The following is a 19039-nucleotide window of genomic DNA, read 5'->3' as shown; positions in this document are numbered from 1 at the left end:
TACCGAATTCTCTACAAATTTTCCTTAAAAAAATTTTATACGGTGAACCATTTTCGAGATATAGGGCGGAGAGCGCGCGGTCACAGCATCACTTCAGGTCAACCGGTGCCTCCGGTCGAAAACACGCCATATGTAGCTAATGAAATATCGATAAATCAATGATTATTGATTGATTGATTTGTCAATTTTTATTAACTATTATATTATATTTTATCATTTATTTCCTAACCTATCCACTTTTTTTCAGTATTAATTTATTTAACAACACTTACCTGCCCATATAATTGCAGAATTGTTAATGAAAATATAGGAATTATATTTGAATTTTAACATAATTAATATTAATAACTTCTTACATGATGAAAAAAAACAAATAAATTATGAATTAACCTTTTTATTAAAAAATATCATTTATTTTTATTGAAAGTAAAAAAAATGGAATAAAGGTTACAAAAACTACAATTTATAATTTTTATCATCTTCTTCCTCTTCATCGTCGTCTTCTGGCTGCTGGTAAATTTTAAACTGGTCTTCATTATCGTCTTCAACGACATTTGTCTCAAGTTCTTCCATGATTTCGGGGTCAAAGGTTCCATCTTCGTTAATGTCGCTCTGATATGGTAGAGTATTGAGACAAGCTTGCCCATTACATTGGCCACAAGCTAAAGAGCATTGCAAGCCCGCTTTCCTGCAGCCGTATCGCGAACCACAACTACTCTTGCAGTTGCAGAAAATTGTATTTAGCAGCTTTAATTGTAGAGTAGGTGGTAAAATTGGCATGATAGGCTCCATAAAATCGTTTCGCATTGCCCAACCCCATACCTGGGGTTCCAAATGATGCCCTACCCAGTTTGAACTTGATAATATACACGGTTGAAATGTTGATGAGCAGCTGCACTTATTGGTGGAATATTTGAAAGCTGCACAGGTTTATTAAGGCGCGCGGACATATTTTTTTCGATAAATATACACTGAGTAAGACAAGCTACATGATATAGCACAAGAAAGGTTAATTGTATGTGCTACCTATTGATAGGGTTTAAGTCAGTGCTTGCCCACTTGGGTTGTTTGGTTCTAGACGAAGCTATCCCGCCACGCGTGGCAAGTGTATATACTTGCTATTACATTTGGCTTGACACCGAATTAAAAATATTCATATAAAAATTATTTTAACAAAAAAACAACCGACTTCAAAAACACTATTCCAAAACAATAGATATAATATGCAGTAAAAAGTATAAAAATAATTGCGTATTTTTATACAATCTAATTCTAGTTACGATTATTGTAATACTTGGAATCGGTGTCCTTCCTCCGCGACCCGCCCTCGCCTCTCACCTCCTCACGACTCAAGCACATCTCATCTATAACTATGTATGTAGTTATAAGCCTATCTTGGATGAAACAGACTCCAAAAATTACAATAATCGTAACTAGAATTAGATTGTATAAAATTCGCAATTATTTTTATTCTTTTTAGTGCATATTATACCTATTGTTTTGGAATAGTGTTTTTGAAGTCGGTTGTTTTTTTGTTAATTTTTTTTTTTTGATTTTTAGTGAATTTGAAGTACACTTACTAACAACTTGCCTAATATTTGTGCAGATATACTAAATTTTTTAATGCAGCAATGAACGTAAGAGTTCCGTTACTTTGCCATGGATTCCTTAATCAGAACCTAACCAAACTCTTACCAAACTATCTTTGATTCCTTTCCAATAAAAAAAGAATCATCAAAAGCAATTGGCGTGATATTGAGTTATTCGTAAATTTATCATTCAATTTGCTATACGTATGTATAGCAAATTAAAGACTTTTATGATTTTTCTCATGGATGCCATTGTCAGATCTTGGCGAAATTACAATGGGAAGCACCAGCTTTCAAATACAAAATCGGTTCACCCAGTCGAAAGTTTTGAGGTAACAAACATAAAAAAAAATACCGACGAATTGAGAACTTCCTCCTTTTTTGAAGTAGGTTAAAAATGTTCATAAAATGAAAACTACAGGACCAAACTATTTTAATGAAACTAAATGGCAAACAATCCACATTAAACTAAAGAAGAATCACGAAAATCCGATCATAAATTTCAGCGTAATCGGTGCAGATACATAAAACAAAATACCAATCGAACTGAGAACCTCCTACTTTTCGAATTCAGTTAAGAATACATTATTATGATTTTATTATTTTAACATTTTGATTTGGTTGATGTGATAATACCATCTATTACAACATTAAGTGAGCCCAATGAACAATTTACCCTTCTATCATGACTGCAGTACTTTGACGTTTTTTGTTAATTCATATTTTTTGTTTCAGAACGCTTAAACGTCCTCTACGAAAGAAATTGGACGAGACTTGTGCATGAACAGCTGCGGAAGTTCGAGTCCTCAATAGTGACAGCAGCAAGACAATCAGAGAACCAATCTGCGGAACTGGCCCTTGACTCCAAGTGGTCGTTCTCCGGTGCCCTCATCTATTGCATAACTTTGATAACCACTATAGGTAAAATATTATTATATAATATCTGCATACAGTCTGAATAGATCGGAACTATTTTTTTATAACAATAAGGGACGAGACGAGCAGGACGTTCAGCTAATGGTAATTGATGCGCCCTGCCCATTACACTGCAGGATTCTTAAAATACCCAAATATTCTGAGCGGCACAGCAACTGCGCACGTCACCTTGAGACATAAGATGTTAAGTCTCAATTGGCCATTAATTGCTCTAGCTACGGCGGCCTTCAGACCGAAACACAGTTATGCTTATACATTACTGATTCACGGCAGAAATAGGCGCCGCTGTGGTACCCATAATCTATCCGGCAACCTTTGCAAAGAAGCCTCCCATTGATAAACTAGAAGTGATACTGTTGCTTTAATCGTGTCGCCTCTCTCTCTTTATCTCTTTGTTATAGAACAAATATGTCTAGGTGATAATTTTTACGTCTTTGGACTTTTTAAATTTAAACAAAATATTATAATGGTACAATGGTCACAGCGACCCATAGTATTCTAAAACAAATATGTTGTCCCTGATTTCAAATTTTATTAGTTTATTAATCCTATAACTTAAAAACATGACAATTTGTATATATTGTCATTAGTAACCACAAACTTCAAATGTTGTGAGTTGATTGAACTAAAATTTTAGGTCAGTTAAAATAAATAAATCACTTACTCAGTTATGCAAAGCTCAAAAAAAATTATAATTCGCAGAATAATCACCAATCAGCAAGAATTTGTTGCTTGCGTCCGTTCATCGCTGGTTTATATTCTAAAGTCTTTCTTCCACCACTCCCATTATTTACGTCTTCAATACATTTAAATATTCTGCCTTTCTTCATGGCCCTTACATGATCTTAGGTCTCTGTTTACAATTACAACACTTCTTTTTATTTTCGGTTTTATTTGTTCAGGTTATGGAAACGTATCTCCCAGGACAGCGGCTGGTAAGGCTGCCACAGTAGCGTACGCAGCAGCAGGAGTCCCCTTAGCTCTAGCCTGTTTAGCTGGACTTGGTGCTTCCTTGGCGAGGCTAGCAAGATTAGCCTGGCTGCGTGCCACTAAGGACAAAGTACCAAATACATGGAGAAAAGATGAGGTATGAAAATAACCAAAAGAAACATACTTCACATATTCACATTCACTATCTGCAGATCTACTGTGTCCGTAAGATTTTAGAGCTAAGCTAAAATAGCCACTTAATATGCACGATATCCTTTCTAATGTAGCATTCGATGAGCTCCGCTATTTTGTTATTTTTGTAAGCGGCATCGATCTTTTTGTACCTCTTTCACGACACGAAAGTCAAACAAAACACAATCACGGTATCAATAATGGTTGAAACCAAAAACTCAACATCCACCATACCTCAAAACCATTGACTAAGAATAAAAACGATCATAAAACCATTTAACATGTGATCGATTTTGATTCAACAATGTTTGTGTTAGCTAGTGGTTTAATATTCAAATTGCTAAAGAGCTAATGCCAAATGAGCGGATCAATAAATTTGTTTCTTCTTAATAATACCCGAAAGAATAACCATTCACATTCGCTCAATTTGCGGCCGTTTTCAATAACGTATCTCTAGTTACGGATACACTGCTGTCACCGTTTACGGCCGTTCCCAATATACTATCTACAGAATAAGATAAATTAATACCTTCTACTGTCGGTAATTAGCTGTCAATAATCTGAAGCTATCCCAACATACCCTATAAGTCATTCTTATCGCCTTATATTGGGACGCGTGAATTGCAATTTCCATACAAACTTTATATTGCTGGTAAGTCATACGTCGTCCCATTGACAGACAGCGTGCACGGTTAAGGCGAGTTACCGTCGATAAGTTTATTGGGACATAAAAGTCAACGATGGCTACGATTTTATCTCAAGTAAGAGATAGACTGAATATTAGGAACGGCCGTTAATCAAAAGATCTTATCTTTCCATAGTTATGTCCAATCATAGTTTATTTGCCGTTTTTAATAACATATCTCGAGTTACGGATACATTGCTGTCACCTTTTAATGACAATATCTTATCTATCCATAGTTATGTCCAATATAGTTATAGTCGAATGCTTTATGTCGATAGGTTATTGAAATGTAAGTAAGCGTAAAAGGATAGATTTGTCTACCTCTAGTAAGTTAAACTAAGAATAGATCGGTTATTGAAAACAGCCCTTAACCGACAATCATAACGTTTAGGTCAATCTGATATATCATATTCATAAGTAACAATTTAAGTATAGTAAATAAACGTGTAATAAGTCTTGAACAAATTTTGTTTTATTTTAGATGGAGAACTTCCAACTACATGAGCAACAACGTTTATTACCTCAGCCAATCGAGAGCAATCAGTATACATCATTTCCACCTCGCACACATAGGTGCCTTGAAACCGTAAAAGCGAGAGCCGGTGATAGGGGCCAATACTCGCAAGTTTTTGAAAAGGCCCCGCCAAGTCCACGGGCTGCCACTCTCGGCAGAATAAAACGAAGAAGTCTCGATGGTAGGTAAATTTGACCTCTCTCAGTCTTGCGCTTCGTAATCCAATTATATCGGAGAAGAATGTAGCTATTCAAAATTGTTCTCAAAAGAACCGTTTTTTGTAAACAAAAAAGTAGCTTGATGGTTTAAGAAATCTGCTGCCCAACCAACCTATGCATCGCTAAATGAAGTTGTGAAAAATTTAACATACTATTATAAGTAGGTTGCTTATAGTAATTTATTTTATTTATTTAATTCAGAGAGTAATAACAGAAAAGTTTATAAGCAAAATTGGCTTCCATTAGTATCAATAAATTTTTAATTTTAAGTAAATATAGCAATTATTCCGAACATTTAATGCTCTAAAGCCTTATAAGTTGCAAGCTCACATCCCACAGTTTTAAAATATGCATTGAGAGTTCTGGTTGCCTTCTCCTTGTCGGCTGCCACATACACTCTCATTTGTCATTGCGTTTAACTTTTAAATGAACTAGATAGATCATGGCTGTTGTATTTTATATTATTTTATTTCATGTACCTTTAGCTTGTCAAGCAGCTTATTTCTATTTGTTTCAACCAAGTAGTAAAATATACTTTTAGTTAATCTAAATAATATATAATTTTAATGACAATAAGCTTAGTCTTTCCAAACTGGAGGGTTTCCTCTTCTGGAATGTATACTGGAGGTTTTTTATTATTTAACAAATCTTCCGTGTCATTTTACAGAGCCCCATACGTCAACGATGTTACAAACACAAACATTAGACAGAAAGAAAACATTGGGCAGTCCTAAATGCATGGCTACAGTGCATGCACCAAATCGTAGAGGACGAACTATTCAAAGACCTCGTGGTGCTATCATAGAACAACTGATAGCTGAAGAATGCGGAGAAGATATCAATAATCGGAGTCAAGATGAACTAGATGATTCTGAGGATGCTGATGATCCGTAAGTTAAATTAATTATAGCATATTATATACATTATTATCTCATATTTAATGAATTTAAAGTGCAGACAGTTAGATATTTTAGTAATAAACATAAAGTCTCGAAACGAGAAATTTTTATTTTGTCAGCTGCAACACGCAACAAAAATATTTTGAGGCTTTTGGAAATTTTTTCTTAGTGTAGTGCATAGGTATAAAAAACTTATTGATATAAACCAAAAGATTTTTTCAAGTTACAAAAATTAATCTTTACTTTTCAGGATGTGTCCTCATGATACACCATCACGAGTGCCTTTAATTTGGAATGAAGAGAACCGTAAACAAAGAAGTTGTGCTGTTCCAAGCATAAGCGCAACTAACACGTATAGTCAAAGTCCTAGCATAGAACACTGTCATGTACCTATCGGTATAGTGTTATTCCTCCTCGTAGGATATATTTGTATAGGCGCCACTATTTTCTCTGTCTGGGAAAACTGGAGTTTCTTAGACGCTGCCTACTTCTGCTTCATTGCCTTAGCAACTATTGGTTTTGGTGACTTTGTTCCTACCAGTTTTGTCACGTCGAAATCTAATACTGAGTACTCAAAAAGTGAATACTTACAAATAATTGCGTGTTGTGCGTATCTTGTTTTTGGACTAATACTAATAGCCATGTCATTCAGTTTGGTCCAAGATGAAGTTGTTCACCGATGTTCACAATTAGCAAATAGTTTGGGAATATCTCGTCAATGACAGTACGAGAAAAGTGATTGTAGCTCCAGCGACAATCACTTAGGAATGTTATGATTATTGTAAAGAACATCTATAATCGAATCGATCTATATTTCTATCGCATATATTTTCTTGTTAAATAAATAAAATGAAATTATTTTCACACATCTACTTTAGTTAGTGAAGTAAAAACTTGATATTTAATGATAAACTGGATGTTTCTAAGATTTGTTTGGTTTCGTCGATGTTTTTGCATGTAAATATTGTAAAAATCTACTTATAAAAGCAAGGCTGACGTTGTATTAATACAATATAATTGTGTGAATTTGACTTGGTGTTTTAATTGATATATCTGCATGTTATATCTATTAGTTTTTTATTCAATTCTGAATAAAAAGAAATACCAATCAAGATAATTATAATAAATATTTTTTTAATACTGTCAATCCACATTGTGAAACAACTCCAACTATTTATTTTAACTAGAATGGCAGACTTTATGCACAAAAAGATTCTGGTAAGTACTATAATATTATGAAAGGACCACAATGGCTATACATCTCAGGGGTGATATTTGAGTTTCGAGCAATTGAATTCAACGACAGCTGAGATTTTTAATTACTTTCAATTCAACCATCAATTTTTAATAAGCGATGCGATTCCGATGCAGTTTAGTTTAGGTACCTAAACTGAATCACTACAATTCGTACCATGAAGTGCCTTTTACTGAATGGCGCTTCGATCGCTTATGAAGATTGAACGAATTAAATTTGTCTGTGGTCCGCGGTGTGAGAAAGAGATGACGCTCTACAGTCGTTGCATAAGTTTGTCTCTTACTCGAACCATATGCGTTGCGTTTCGAAACCTAAAATGATATGATTTTAGCGGTTTTTTTGCGTAGAAAATGCTAAAAATACATTTTAAAATTGCGCTTTATAGCAACAAATTATAAACCATTAAGCCTTTATTTGTACTTATTAAATAATAGTAATATAGTAAATATAGTTCTTTGAATTACAAATTAAATGTTTGCTTAGGTGGTTTCGTAAAAATAACGAGTTATGAACGCACCTCCATTGATGTTTGATTTGACAGGACCACAGAGTACATTTTTTTTAATTCGTTCTTGCGAACAGGCTGTAGTCCGGGCCCTTACTGCCTCGTCTTTAGTATTTTAATTTTTGGTATTTATTTTCGGTATTATGGTATATTTGTTTTACAAAAAAGTCCGATAAAGTATTCTCATCTCATCTTTCGTCAATAAAATTTTCGTTTTCTGTATGTTTTCACTATTTTTTCAAAGTTATTAACAACACGATTCATTTTCACTAAGGAAGTAGGAACTTTTTTCGAATCGCTCACTTTGACACATATGCTCTCCAGTTTAGGTTGAAATATTACCACATGGTACGAATGAATGAACGAACTTAATCAGTTTGCGATTCAGTTGATATATATTCTTGACATTCAATTGACATCATTGCGATTTAATCAGGTGATTTGACGTCAACCTAAATTAGATAGCTCTAATCACGTCGTGGTATGAAATAGCAAAGCAGTTCATTTTAGGTTGTCAATTGAATCGCAATAAGAGTTCATGGTAGGCCCGCTGGTCTTGACTAACTATCACAGAATGCTTTTATTCATGATTATTTTGATAAACACAAATATAAATACTCATAATACGGAAAAGTTAGTTACAATAATTTGTTACAAAATATATGCCTTTTAAAACTAAAATTAAAATTTTGAAGTGGGCTATATGTAATCAATCATCTTACATTGGGCGCGTGCAACAAAAAATCATTGCGACATTTTTTTAAATATTTGTTTTTACCTCGAAGTGTATTGAAAAAGTGCATTTGAAACTCGTGAGCAACTTGCTTACTACACACTTGCCCGTTTTACGCCCTCGACTACGGCTGGGGCTGCAACCCATATCCTCATGTATAATGGCCAACTTAGCTTACTTGTATCATAATGTGCTATTATTTTACGATATTACATTGTACTGATATCTTATGAAAAAAAGAAGGCCGCAGAGTTTCTTGCGCCCGTTTTTGTTAGTTCTGAGGCATACTTTTTCGAATGAGTGATATTTTTTAACGTTCATTAAGTGATTTTGAAACCTTTTTGTAAAAAAGTTGTATTTGAATTGAATGAAAATGAAGGTGGGGCAGAACCAGCGCGATGCCAGGAGAGTGCCCGGAACGCAAAGAAAGTTTAACTAGCTACTATTTATCAAATTAAATTCTTTGTTCTTTTGAGTACGTACATAGGCAACGCACGCACTGTTGAAATTAGTCAATGATGTGCTATTTTCAAGTAATAACTTTTTGAAATTGTTTTTGCACAAGTCAAATTTGAAAACAAAATTTATGAACGATACGGAACTCGAACCCGCGGCCTCTCGCTTTCTGCGCGAGTGCTCTTCCACTGAGTCAACAATTCGAGTGACGTTAAGTTCATAAATCTTGATATGTCTTTTTTGTTCAAGTCTCAAGTTGTGGCTTCATCAACAGGATCTACTTTACATTTGATAACCTGGTCAACCCCAAATTGACATTTCAGATCTAAACAATTTGTTTTTGTTTTTTTTTAAAATGATAACCCCTTTTTTTTCTTTTTTTTATTTAATTAAACCCAGAAGTAAGGGGTCACTTTAACAAATTAACAATTTATTTGTAATTGTTTTTTGATTCTATTTTCTCATAAATGTGTTCAATAATAGTAATCGATAGGTACCTATCTCTTTTTCATTTTAGGATCACTGTATCCTTGTGTTCAAATGAAAATAATCGTGTAAATTACATGACGACATTGTCTCGACAAACTTGTCATTAAATTCGAGTGCTCGTCGTCAAAAACCGCCCGTAACATTAGTCGTCTCGTCAATATATGATTGACATTAACTCTTTATTGTTATAACTATATAAAGAATATCTTCAATAACAAAATCAAATTGTGATAATAAACTTAATATCTTACATCAAAACTTGAAATAAAATCTATTTTTTATTCAAAATTGTCACTGATTTATTATCGTTTCAATATTCCAGGCAGCAAATTTATAGTAAACTAGTTTGGAATACTAAAACACTATGACAAATCCACGTGGCTCCAACAGCTCTTTGACGAGGTAAACTTAATATAACTTTTGAATGCAGCGATTGTTGCCGAAAGTTCCGAGTCGCTCAGAGATCGAGGGCAGCCAACAATGTAGCATAAATGAAATTGGAATTCGATCAGGAGAATAAAGCTCGCAAGATTTCCATGAAATAATCTACGGACTATCACGTATATTATGGAATACAATTTAACGTTAATTACAAAATATCACCAAGAATGTATATTTTTAAATTTAAGGAAATTTGGCTTTGGTTTTCTAATATTTTGGGCTCACTACTTAGCGATTTTTTATATAAATGGGAGCAAATGGGAAAGAGACTACTGGGAGGCTCTTTTGCACAGAATTCCGGCTAGATTATGTGTACCACAACCGCGCCTTTTTCTACCGTGAAGCAGTAAGGTGTAAGCATTATTTGTGTTTCGGCCTGAAGGGCTAGTGAAATTACTGGGCAAATGAAAATTAACATCTTATGTCTCAAGGTAACGAGCGCAACAGTAGTGCCGCTCAGAATTTTTGGATTTTACAAGAATCCTGAGCGGCACTGCATTGTAATGGGTAGGAAGTCTCAATTACTTCCAGCTGAACGTCCTGCTCGTCTCGTCCCTTACTGTAATAAAAAAATGACTCACGTAATGGTTAGTGGTGAGGCATCTAACTAGCTAGAGGTCAAGAGATGCGTAGCCGGCCTTTGAGGTGGGAGTAGGCTCTATGCTTGAAGGTCCTTGAGTCGTACCGGTTTGGGAAAACTGCAGCCAGTAATTGATTCCACAAAGGCTCTGCATAGTAAGAAAGATCTTTCGAAATGCGTGGTTGTAGAATACCAGACGTCAACATATTGCGGGTCCAATTTTATTCGCATTTTGACATAAAATCTGGTGGTATAATTCGGCTGCGGGTATCAACCTAACCAACTAAGCACTCCACGTGATATAGTATGTATATATCTCTGCGAAACGCCAAAAAAACAAAGCCGATCGGAGATGACTTGAACTTCGCTGATTCGAGCCACTCTTCCCGAGAAGCGCACGCCAGAGGTTATAAAAGTATTCCATTTGAAACCATATTTGCGCTATATATAATTTAGCTAAGTCTTAAAATATTACTTTTTATGTATGCTAACAACACTTTAAAGTCGTCTCTTTTTACCTGTATAAACGATAACTTATTCAACAGAACCTCAACCTCAGACACAAGTCTTCCGCTATATTGACATAATCCCTCTGAATCTGACCCCATTATGCCACAGCGTCGTTTTATAGCTCTATAACAAACTCTGAAACATTTTGATCATTGGTTTGGACTTAAATGAATTTATGTTGGTGTAAAAATATGTAGTAGCGATTAGGAATATTTACTTGTCACAACTCATATTATTTAAAACATCTATATTTGAATATGATAAGAAGTTGTTACTGATTCATGAGTCGTAAAAAAGATGAACAATAAAATGTTCATTAACTCTTACCGCTTAGGAGTCCATTTTTCGATTGTAAAAGTCTGCCTATCCAGAAATTTAGAATATGAATATTTACTAAAAGGACTCATTTGCACAAGATGCCGGCTAGATTATGGGGACAAGAACGGCGCCTATTTCTGCCGTGAAGCAGAAATGTGTAAGCATTATTGTGTTTCGGTCTGAACAGCACCTTAGCTATTGAAATTACTGGGCAAATGAGAATTAACACATCTTAAGGTTCAAGGTTAGCGATCGCAAACGTAGTGCCGCTAAGAATTTTTGGTTTTTTTGAGAATACTGAGTGGCACTGCATTGTAATAGGCAAGGCGTATCAATTACCATCAGCTGAACATCCTGCTCGTCTCATCCCTTATAATAAATGAAAACCAACCAACATTTTTGAAAAGAATGCTTTAGTAATGAATTCCGAATATTGTACCTGCAATAATCAAAATTAAACAGTTAACTTAATCAATACCACATTATTATTATTGTGGACGAGAGAAGCGCTCCAGCCCTAAGCGTAATCAAGCAATTTTTGGAACCAGTTTTAAATTTAAATTAAATTTTTCAAGGCGCCGTATACAATATAATATTAATCGCACCAAACTGATTTTCGCAATAAGCACTTTAGCTACTTCTACTCGTCTTGAACGTGGGCTTTGGCGTGGCGTGGCTCGACTTCACTCGTGTGGATTTCATTTAGTGACAGTTTGATTTTCCCCTTCATGGACGAGTCCGACTCGCAGTTGGCCGCGTTTTTAATTTCAGTTTTCTGTATTTTACACTAGCTGTTATCGGCTACTTCATCCGCATCTACCAGCATGCAAATAAAATATAAAACAATCGTAATATATGTTTCATAGTTAAGACAGCGTTCGTAAGAAACGTTTTATTTCACGACCGCTTTTTCTCCGACTTACTTTCCAATTTCCACAAACACAAAATAGTCTTTTGACTTTTCGGGTTAATCATATAGAGCCTATAAAACCGATAAATAATGTGGCTTTCTATTGGTAGCATAGTTTTAAAAATCGTTTCAGAATATTCAGAGATTACCCCCTATAGTCTCACAATCTGTAGCTCCTTATAATATTAGTACAGATAAATTAATACAAGCTTCCACCAGCAGCAACGATTGATGGTATGGATAATATTTATATATTTTGTGGTATGGACAAATGGAGTAAAAATCTCTCAGCAGCCACAAGATGAGAAAAGAATGACAGATGCGAAGAGAGATAGCAATTTATGGAGGGAGTTAAGGCCTGTGTCCAAGAGCAAAGAGAACAGATAGGGTAACATGTAATGAATTTCATAAAAATTTGAATAACCATATTGTTAGCTCTTAAATATTATCTGAATAAAGGCGAATATATTCTATCAGAAGCTTCGTCTGGCCTTAATTTCCATGGGTACATGGTGAAAAAAGTAAGTTATTAAGTTCGACAAGATTCCTCGTTACTGATTCTTTAATCTACATTATTTTTGCACGGCACCATGCCGGATTTTTACCTCCTGTATATATGAATCGCACCGCAAAATATGCGGTGGTGGTGCTCCTTGGTCATCCAGAGTCAAGTTGGACGCGAAGAGGGAGCCCAGGAGATCAGCTTTCTCTTTCGCGTCATGGGCCAGCGAGTCATCATCCCTGTGCAGTGGCGGAATGGCTGGCTGGCAGAAGTTTCCTTGGACAGCCTTGGCGAGCAACCAGAACGCACGAGTTCCCGTGGGAAGGCGTGCAAGTCTCTCGCCAATTCTGCCAATGTGCTTCGACTCTTCGACTTCGTCAGCAATAACTCTTTTGAAGGACCTGGAGGCATGATTGAAGTGTTTTTTAAGTTCGCTAGAATTCACATCCTTAGATACCACCGCATTGACCCAAGCCTGATAGCACTCCTGCTTTCGGCGAGAGGCCATTTTGCAGGAGCGGTCAAACAATGTTTGGGACCTGCCACCGATAGGCACAGAGGATGATGGAATGAAGAGTTCCATACCTTGCAGTACCACATCAGTAACAGCGTCAGCAGCGGCATCTGGATCTCCCAGCGAAAAACAGATCTGCCTCCACGGGTAGGATGCAAAAAAGCACCGCATCTCGTCCCACTCTGCTGACCTATAGTGCCACACGCGGCGACAGCCTAAGAAGCGGGGCCGTGTTAGGCGCGTGATTAAAGGTTATCACCTTAAAAACATAGCAAATTGTTTAGATTTGCAAGAGCAACATCTCAAGTCAATTTCCTAATATGCATATATCAGGTTATCAACTGTAAAGTAGATCCAGTAGATGAAGCCACAACCTGAGAGTTGAACGAAGATTTTATGACGATACATCACTCGAACGGTTAGCTCAGCTGGAAGAGGGAACTCGCAGGGAACGCGAGAGGTCGTGGCTTGTAGTCCCGCATCGTTCATAAAATTTTGTTTTAATATTTTATTTGTGTACTATCTTCTTTACTATACAGATATCAATCTGTTTTTTTATGGACCTGTTAATTAATTTCAGAACTCGCATGACACTCATGATATTTCAAGTACTTTAAAATGAAGCGAAAGGTAAATATCCTCATTGCCTTTATTCAGGTGTTGGACATCAAATTTACACAACCATTACCTTGACTGCGATGGCGTCTTGTAATTTAGCTAAAAGGGACACAAGACCCTAAGTATATCTATATGCTAATTGCGATTTACGACGAAGCCTCTAAAATATTCTGGATTATAGTCACTGTATAATTAAATAATGTAGTCATGTAACTTAACAATATGTTATGTTTTTAAAGGGATAACCCTCACTTCTAGGATTAATACACAAATAAAATTTGAAAAACAAAATTTTAGAACGATGCGGGATTCGAACCCACAATCTCCGGCGTTCCGTGCCGGTGCTCTAACCAACTGAGCTAACCGTTCGAGTACCCCCGCGTTATAAATTCTCTTTGCTTTGTTCAACTCTCAGGTTGTGGCTCCATCTACAGGATCTATTTTACAGTTGATAACCTGCTCAACCCCAATATTTGCATATTAGGAAATTGACCTGAGATGTCGCTTTTGTATATCTATCCATCCAAGTACAGTGTTGTTATGGAACATGCAATGTCGTATTCAGAAGTCTGTAGGCATCGAGGGCAACGAAGCAGTGGAGGCACCCTAATCCCTAATGATTTTCCAAATAGAATGTATAATATTTTTCAGGCGAGAATATACAACAAGCGCTTCTGTGATTCCTCTTGTGTTGCAAGAGAATGTGGGCGGAATTGATCACTCAACAACAAGTGACCCGTACGCTCGTTTGTCCTCCCTTTTCCATAAAAAAAAATTTATTATTTAACAAACATATAAATATAATCGGAAACAATAATTATCTGAAATTAAATTTTAGCGTTCACGAACGGAATCTAACAGAAAATTTCAAAGGAAAAGTTGTTTAGTACTCTGAATTTGATGCCTCTATTATGGGGGCCCCTCCTTCGTGGTGGCTTCGGGGCTGTTGTCCCGGTTGCTCCCCTAAATCCGGCCCTGGGAACTGGGATTTGATTCAATAGCCTTTTTAAATAAATCATTATTTTGTTTTATAAATTTACATGCTTCAAAATATATACATAGTAGTCAATATTTGTGCTGCAGAAGAGGGCTATTCGCGCTATTTATAACCTAGGTCCTAGAGAATCATTGAGAGCAAAATTCAAAGAAATTAACATCTTGATTGTTGCTTCTCAATATATTCTTGATAATGTAATGTATGTTCATAATAAGTGAATTTGCCAGAAACTGTGATAATCATAATGTAATATAAGAAACAGACATAAACTGATAATGCCTACTACTCGGCTTTTACAACAAGATCCCAGAAAACGTTCAAAACAAAAGTATTAGGTTATTCAAAAGAATTCTTAAAAAACATTTGTGTGGTAAAGGTAACGATAACATAAATGACTTTCTTAATGATACCACAGATTGGGAATGGAGCGACCGCCCTCAGGCTATTAAATAATAAGTTTAATTGTACAATGTTACTTTGTTACTTTGTAAATGTTACTTTAATTGTAAAACATATTTTTGATGAAAAAAAAAGCCCGCTGAGTTTGTTGCGCCCATTCTTCTCAGGCCTGAGGCATTCATTTTGGAATGGATGGTAATTTTTTTTTGACTTTCAATAAGTGATTTCACATCCTATTTTGAATAAAAATATTTGAATTTGAATTTGAATATCAAAATATTTAACTGTTTTAATAATTCTTAACATGAAAATATCGGACCAACTCTACATATGCGCTATCTACTCCCCTGCGATGAACCCGAAAAGTGAAAAACTTTTTTGTGATTTGCACAGTAAGTTGGAGGAACAACGGTCGAACGAAAACATTTCTTACCAACGCGGCCAACGATACGAGATCTATTATATTTGTTTTGTATATTTTATTATTAGCATGTGGCAGCATTGAAACACACTGGTAACACTGGTAAATGTGGACGAAGCAGCGGGAAACAGCTAGAACTAAAATAAAGATTTTTTTCAAAATAAATCGCAGGGTAATCAAATCATTCCTATTTTCAGAGAATATTCATTCCCTTCAATCTGTCATGTTGATACATTGATTGATGATTCTAAGCTAATGGAATAAACAGTTTTATTTTGTTGTATTTCATCACAAGATAAATTTAATAAATTGTCTAATAAAATTTTTTGTAAGGTGAGTAGTAAATAATTTATGTTTTATATTTGAATAGATTTTACTCAAATTATTCACATCGTTATAGACCATATTTAAGTTACATATTAATTTAATATTTATTGAAATTTTGTTTTTATTTGAATTGATGGGCATAATATGTTGACTGTGAATATTAATGTTTACTTATATATTTTCTCATTTGAAAGCATTATACATATGAGTACCTAATAATATTTTTCATTGGCTTATGTAAAAAGGTATATTATTTGTAGTACGACAGTTTGTATTTATAGATACAGTTCTGAAAGTATCTCTATTTATTATTGTGTTCCTCATAATAGCAAAATCTAATCTTCTAAGTTGATCTTTAATATGTAGGTACTCGATTCCAACCATAATAAGATTAATGTTTAAGAGGTCTCCGAACACAATATTATCGAAAACAAGGGTGTTATTTTAAAATCTGATGTTTGTTCATAAATTATTTATGCCCTAGTTAAGAGTTTATTTTTTATTATTAAGACATAACTTTGAATTTTTATTAACGAAGAAACAACTAATCATACATCAAATTGTCAATCAAATCAAAATCACTTTATTCATATACGTTAAGGTAACACTATAGTCACACTTAAGAATGTCAAAAAAATTTTTTTTTCTTATTGAATCTATCGCTACTTCGTAAAGGGTTGAGCTAATGAGAAGAAGTAGCAAGAAACTCATTGCCACTCTTTTAAATCAAGATATACATTTTCATCGTTTTACAAATCACTTCAATTACCATATAATATGTAAAGTGATGCAACAAACACTCTTAAACGTCAAAAACGTAAATGTAAATTAATGCAAAACAAAAGTTATTTAGTACAGTAGATATTTTATAAGGGATTATATATAAAATAATCATGTCCTATATCGCCGCCACAAGCAGTAACATTTAAGCAAGCAAGCATAACGAAGCCTGTTACGAGAACTCAAGCAAACAACAAAAAAAGAAACTTAATCTACATATTATCATGCAATACTCACCAAATACCTCTACTTACAATTTGACAATTCTGCTTAAATTTTTAATTAATAATATAATATCTTATATAATTTATAATTATTAATATTACATTTTTACTAACAGTAATCAAAAGCTCAATCCTTTAGGGTAATCAAATCAAAATCACTTTATTCATGCAGGTCATGGAAATGACTCTTCTTTTTATTGCCTTTAAGGGTTCAGCTTTAATAAGAAGAAGAAGTTGCAAGAAACTCATTGTGACATTCACTCACTCATAAATCATTTCAGTTACAATATATGTAAAGTGATGCAACAATAATAAACTCAAACTACAAATACTCAAAAAAAATGTGAATCAATACGTAAAAATCAAGAGTTATTGAGTACAGTCATGACCGACTATTACTGCGTCAACAATAAATAGTAGGCCATGGTACAGAAGACGCATCTATACACACACACCGTAAAAAAATTAATAAAGGTATTTAGCATGTATGATGTATCAATCCTTAAAAATCTTGTATTGAATAAGTATACAGGACTAATGTTAACACCACTAAAAGCCTCTAGGTACGTTTGTCGAGTCACGGTCTGTGTACGTGACTAAATAAATTATCCACCGACAAAATGCTGACGACGTTTTCTGATAACATCAATACCCTGAGGCAATACTTATATTAATATATTTTGTTACGGATTTTATTATTATGTTGTCGGAAAATTCGTATAAAGCTGTGGGATGTTTTCAAATAACAGATTTACTTGTTTTTATATATTTGCTTATACCGATTAACTGATTCATTATACTCAGAGACTAAGCCGTTGGGGCTATCAACTTGAAATTTTACACAAAGATAAGACCACGGCCGTAAACAAAAAGTGGCTAAGTGCGACTTGGACTCCCCCATGAAGAGTTCCGTAGCAGTAAGTAACAGAATATAAAAGTTCTTTAATAATTATATATTATTTTATAATTATAAATTATTTATAATAATAATAATATTTGAGTTAATTCAATGAAAGGTAAATTGTGGTTTACGATTTATGACGAATTAAAAAAACTACTAACTAGATCTCTTTCAAACCATTTGTCGGTGGAAGTTTGCAAGGTAATGTAAAAATCTTAATACGGTTCAAAGAGTACATCTACTTACTAAGTTTCAAGTTTAGAAAAAAATGGCTGTGACATACGCACGGACACACAAACATACATAACGAATCTATAAGGGATTATCAACATTTTCTTCTAAATTATCTCTAACAGCCTTACAAATAAACTTGGTATGAGAATAACCCAAGAATATGCTAAATGTTTACAAAAAGACATTTTGCCTATGAATGATTTATTTAGACATATAACGTTTCCCGCGTTTATTTGCAAGGCTGCTTGTAATTCGGAAAACTGCAGAATTACCATTGTATTGACAGTGTTGTCAGCGATATAGTCAACATTTTGCATATTCCTGGTTTATTTTCAGGTATAACTTTATGCCAAGTTTGTTAGTACGTCATTATTAACATCAATAATTACTATCAGTTAGGATAATATATCGGCACATTATTATAAGTGTAATACAAAAAATATATAAATTGGCAAAAGGTAACTTCCTTGTACTGGAGGAGTTTCCATTGTTCATTATTAATTCAGATGAAACTCTGAGGGAGATTTAAATTTCTCCGTAGAAAATCCTTTCAGATTTTGGAGGTAAATTACTTGATGAAATACTAAACAGGCAGGTTGATGTAGAAAATATCCCTTATTTTTAAGCAATTATTTTTTTATAACGGTACCATCTTATCTGTACCTATAAAAGTTTAAATAATTTATCAGCAGGAAAGTCTAAATCACATTAGACTGATTATTGTCTACAATATAACGGGAAAACGGTTAAATCAGAAACTGAAATAGCTTCATTATTTGACAATTTGTTTTTTAATATCCCAGTCTCAACAACTGAGTCCCTAAATTCTTCACCTCTGCTAGCTGAAACTATGTTAAAAGAAAATGTCGAAGAATGTTCTAAGTATTTTAAATTTCAATATGTGCACTATACTGAGGTCGTTAAAGTTTTTAACTCTTTAAAATTAAAAAAAACAATTGACC

General features: G+C 34.3%; 1 protein-coding gene across 2 annotated transcripts in view; it reads left to right on the top strand.

Annotated features, from left to right (window-relative positions):
- Positions 1-6994, top strand: part of LOC126972802 (TWiK family of potassium channels protein 7-like) — a 176241-nt gene extending 169247 nt beyond the window's left edge. For both annotated transcript variants that reach the window (XM_050819868.1, XM_050819867.1), the window contains exons 2-6: positions 2325-2510; positions 3428-3612; positions 4814-5027; positions 5732-5954; positions 6214-6994. In XM_050819868.1, the coding sequence (XP_050675825.1) occupies positions 2325-2510; positions 3428-3612; positions 4814-5027; positions 5732-5954; positions 6214-6685 (1280 nt within the window). In that variant the 3' untranslated portion in view covers positions 6686-6994. The remainder of the gene's footprint in view (positions 1-2324; positions 2511-3427; positions 3613-4813; positions 5028-5731; positions 5955-6213) is intronic.
- Positions 6995-19039: the final 12045 nt, after the last annotated feature.

Source organism: Leptidea sinapis, chromosome 27 (genome assembly GCF_905404315.1).
Source record: "Leptidea sinapis chromosome 27, ilLepSina1.1, whole genome shotgun sequence".
NCBI classification, from domain to species: domain Eukaryota; kingdom Metazoa; phylum Arthropoda; class Insecta; order Lepidoptera; family Pieridae; genus Leptidea; species Leptidea sinapis.
The sequence above is the reverse complement of the archived record's forward strand: the minus strand, read 5'-3'. Positions and strand labels throughout refer to the sequence as shown.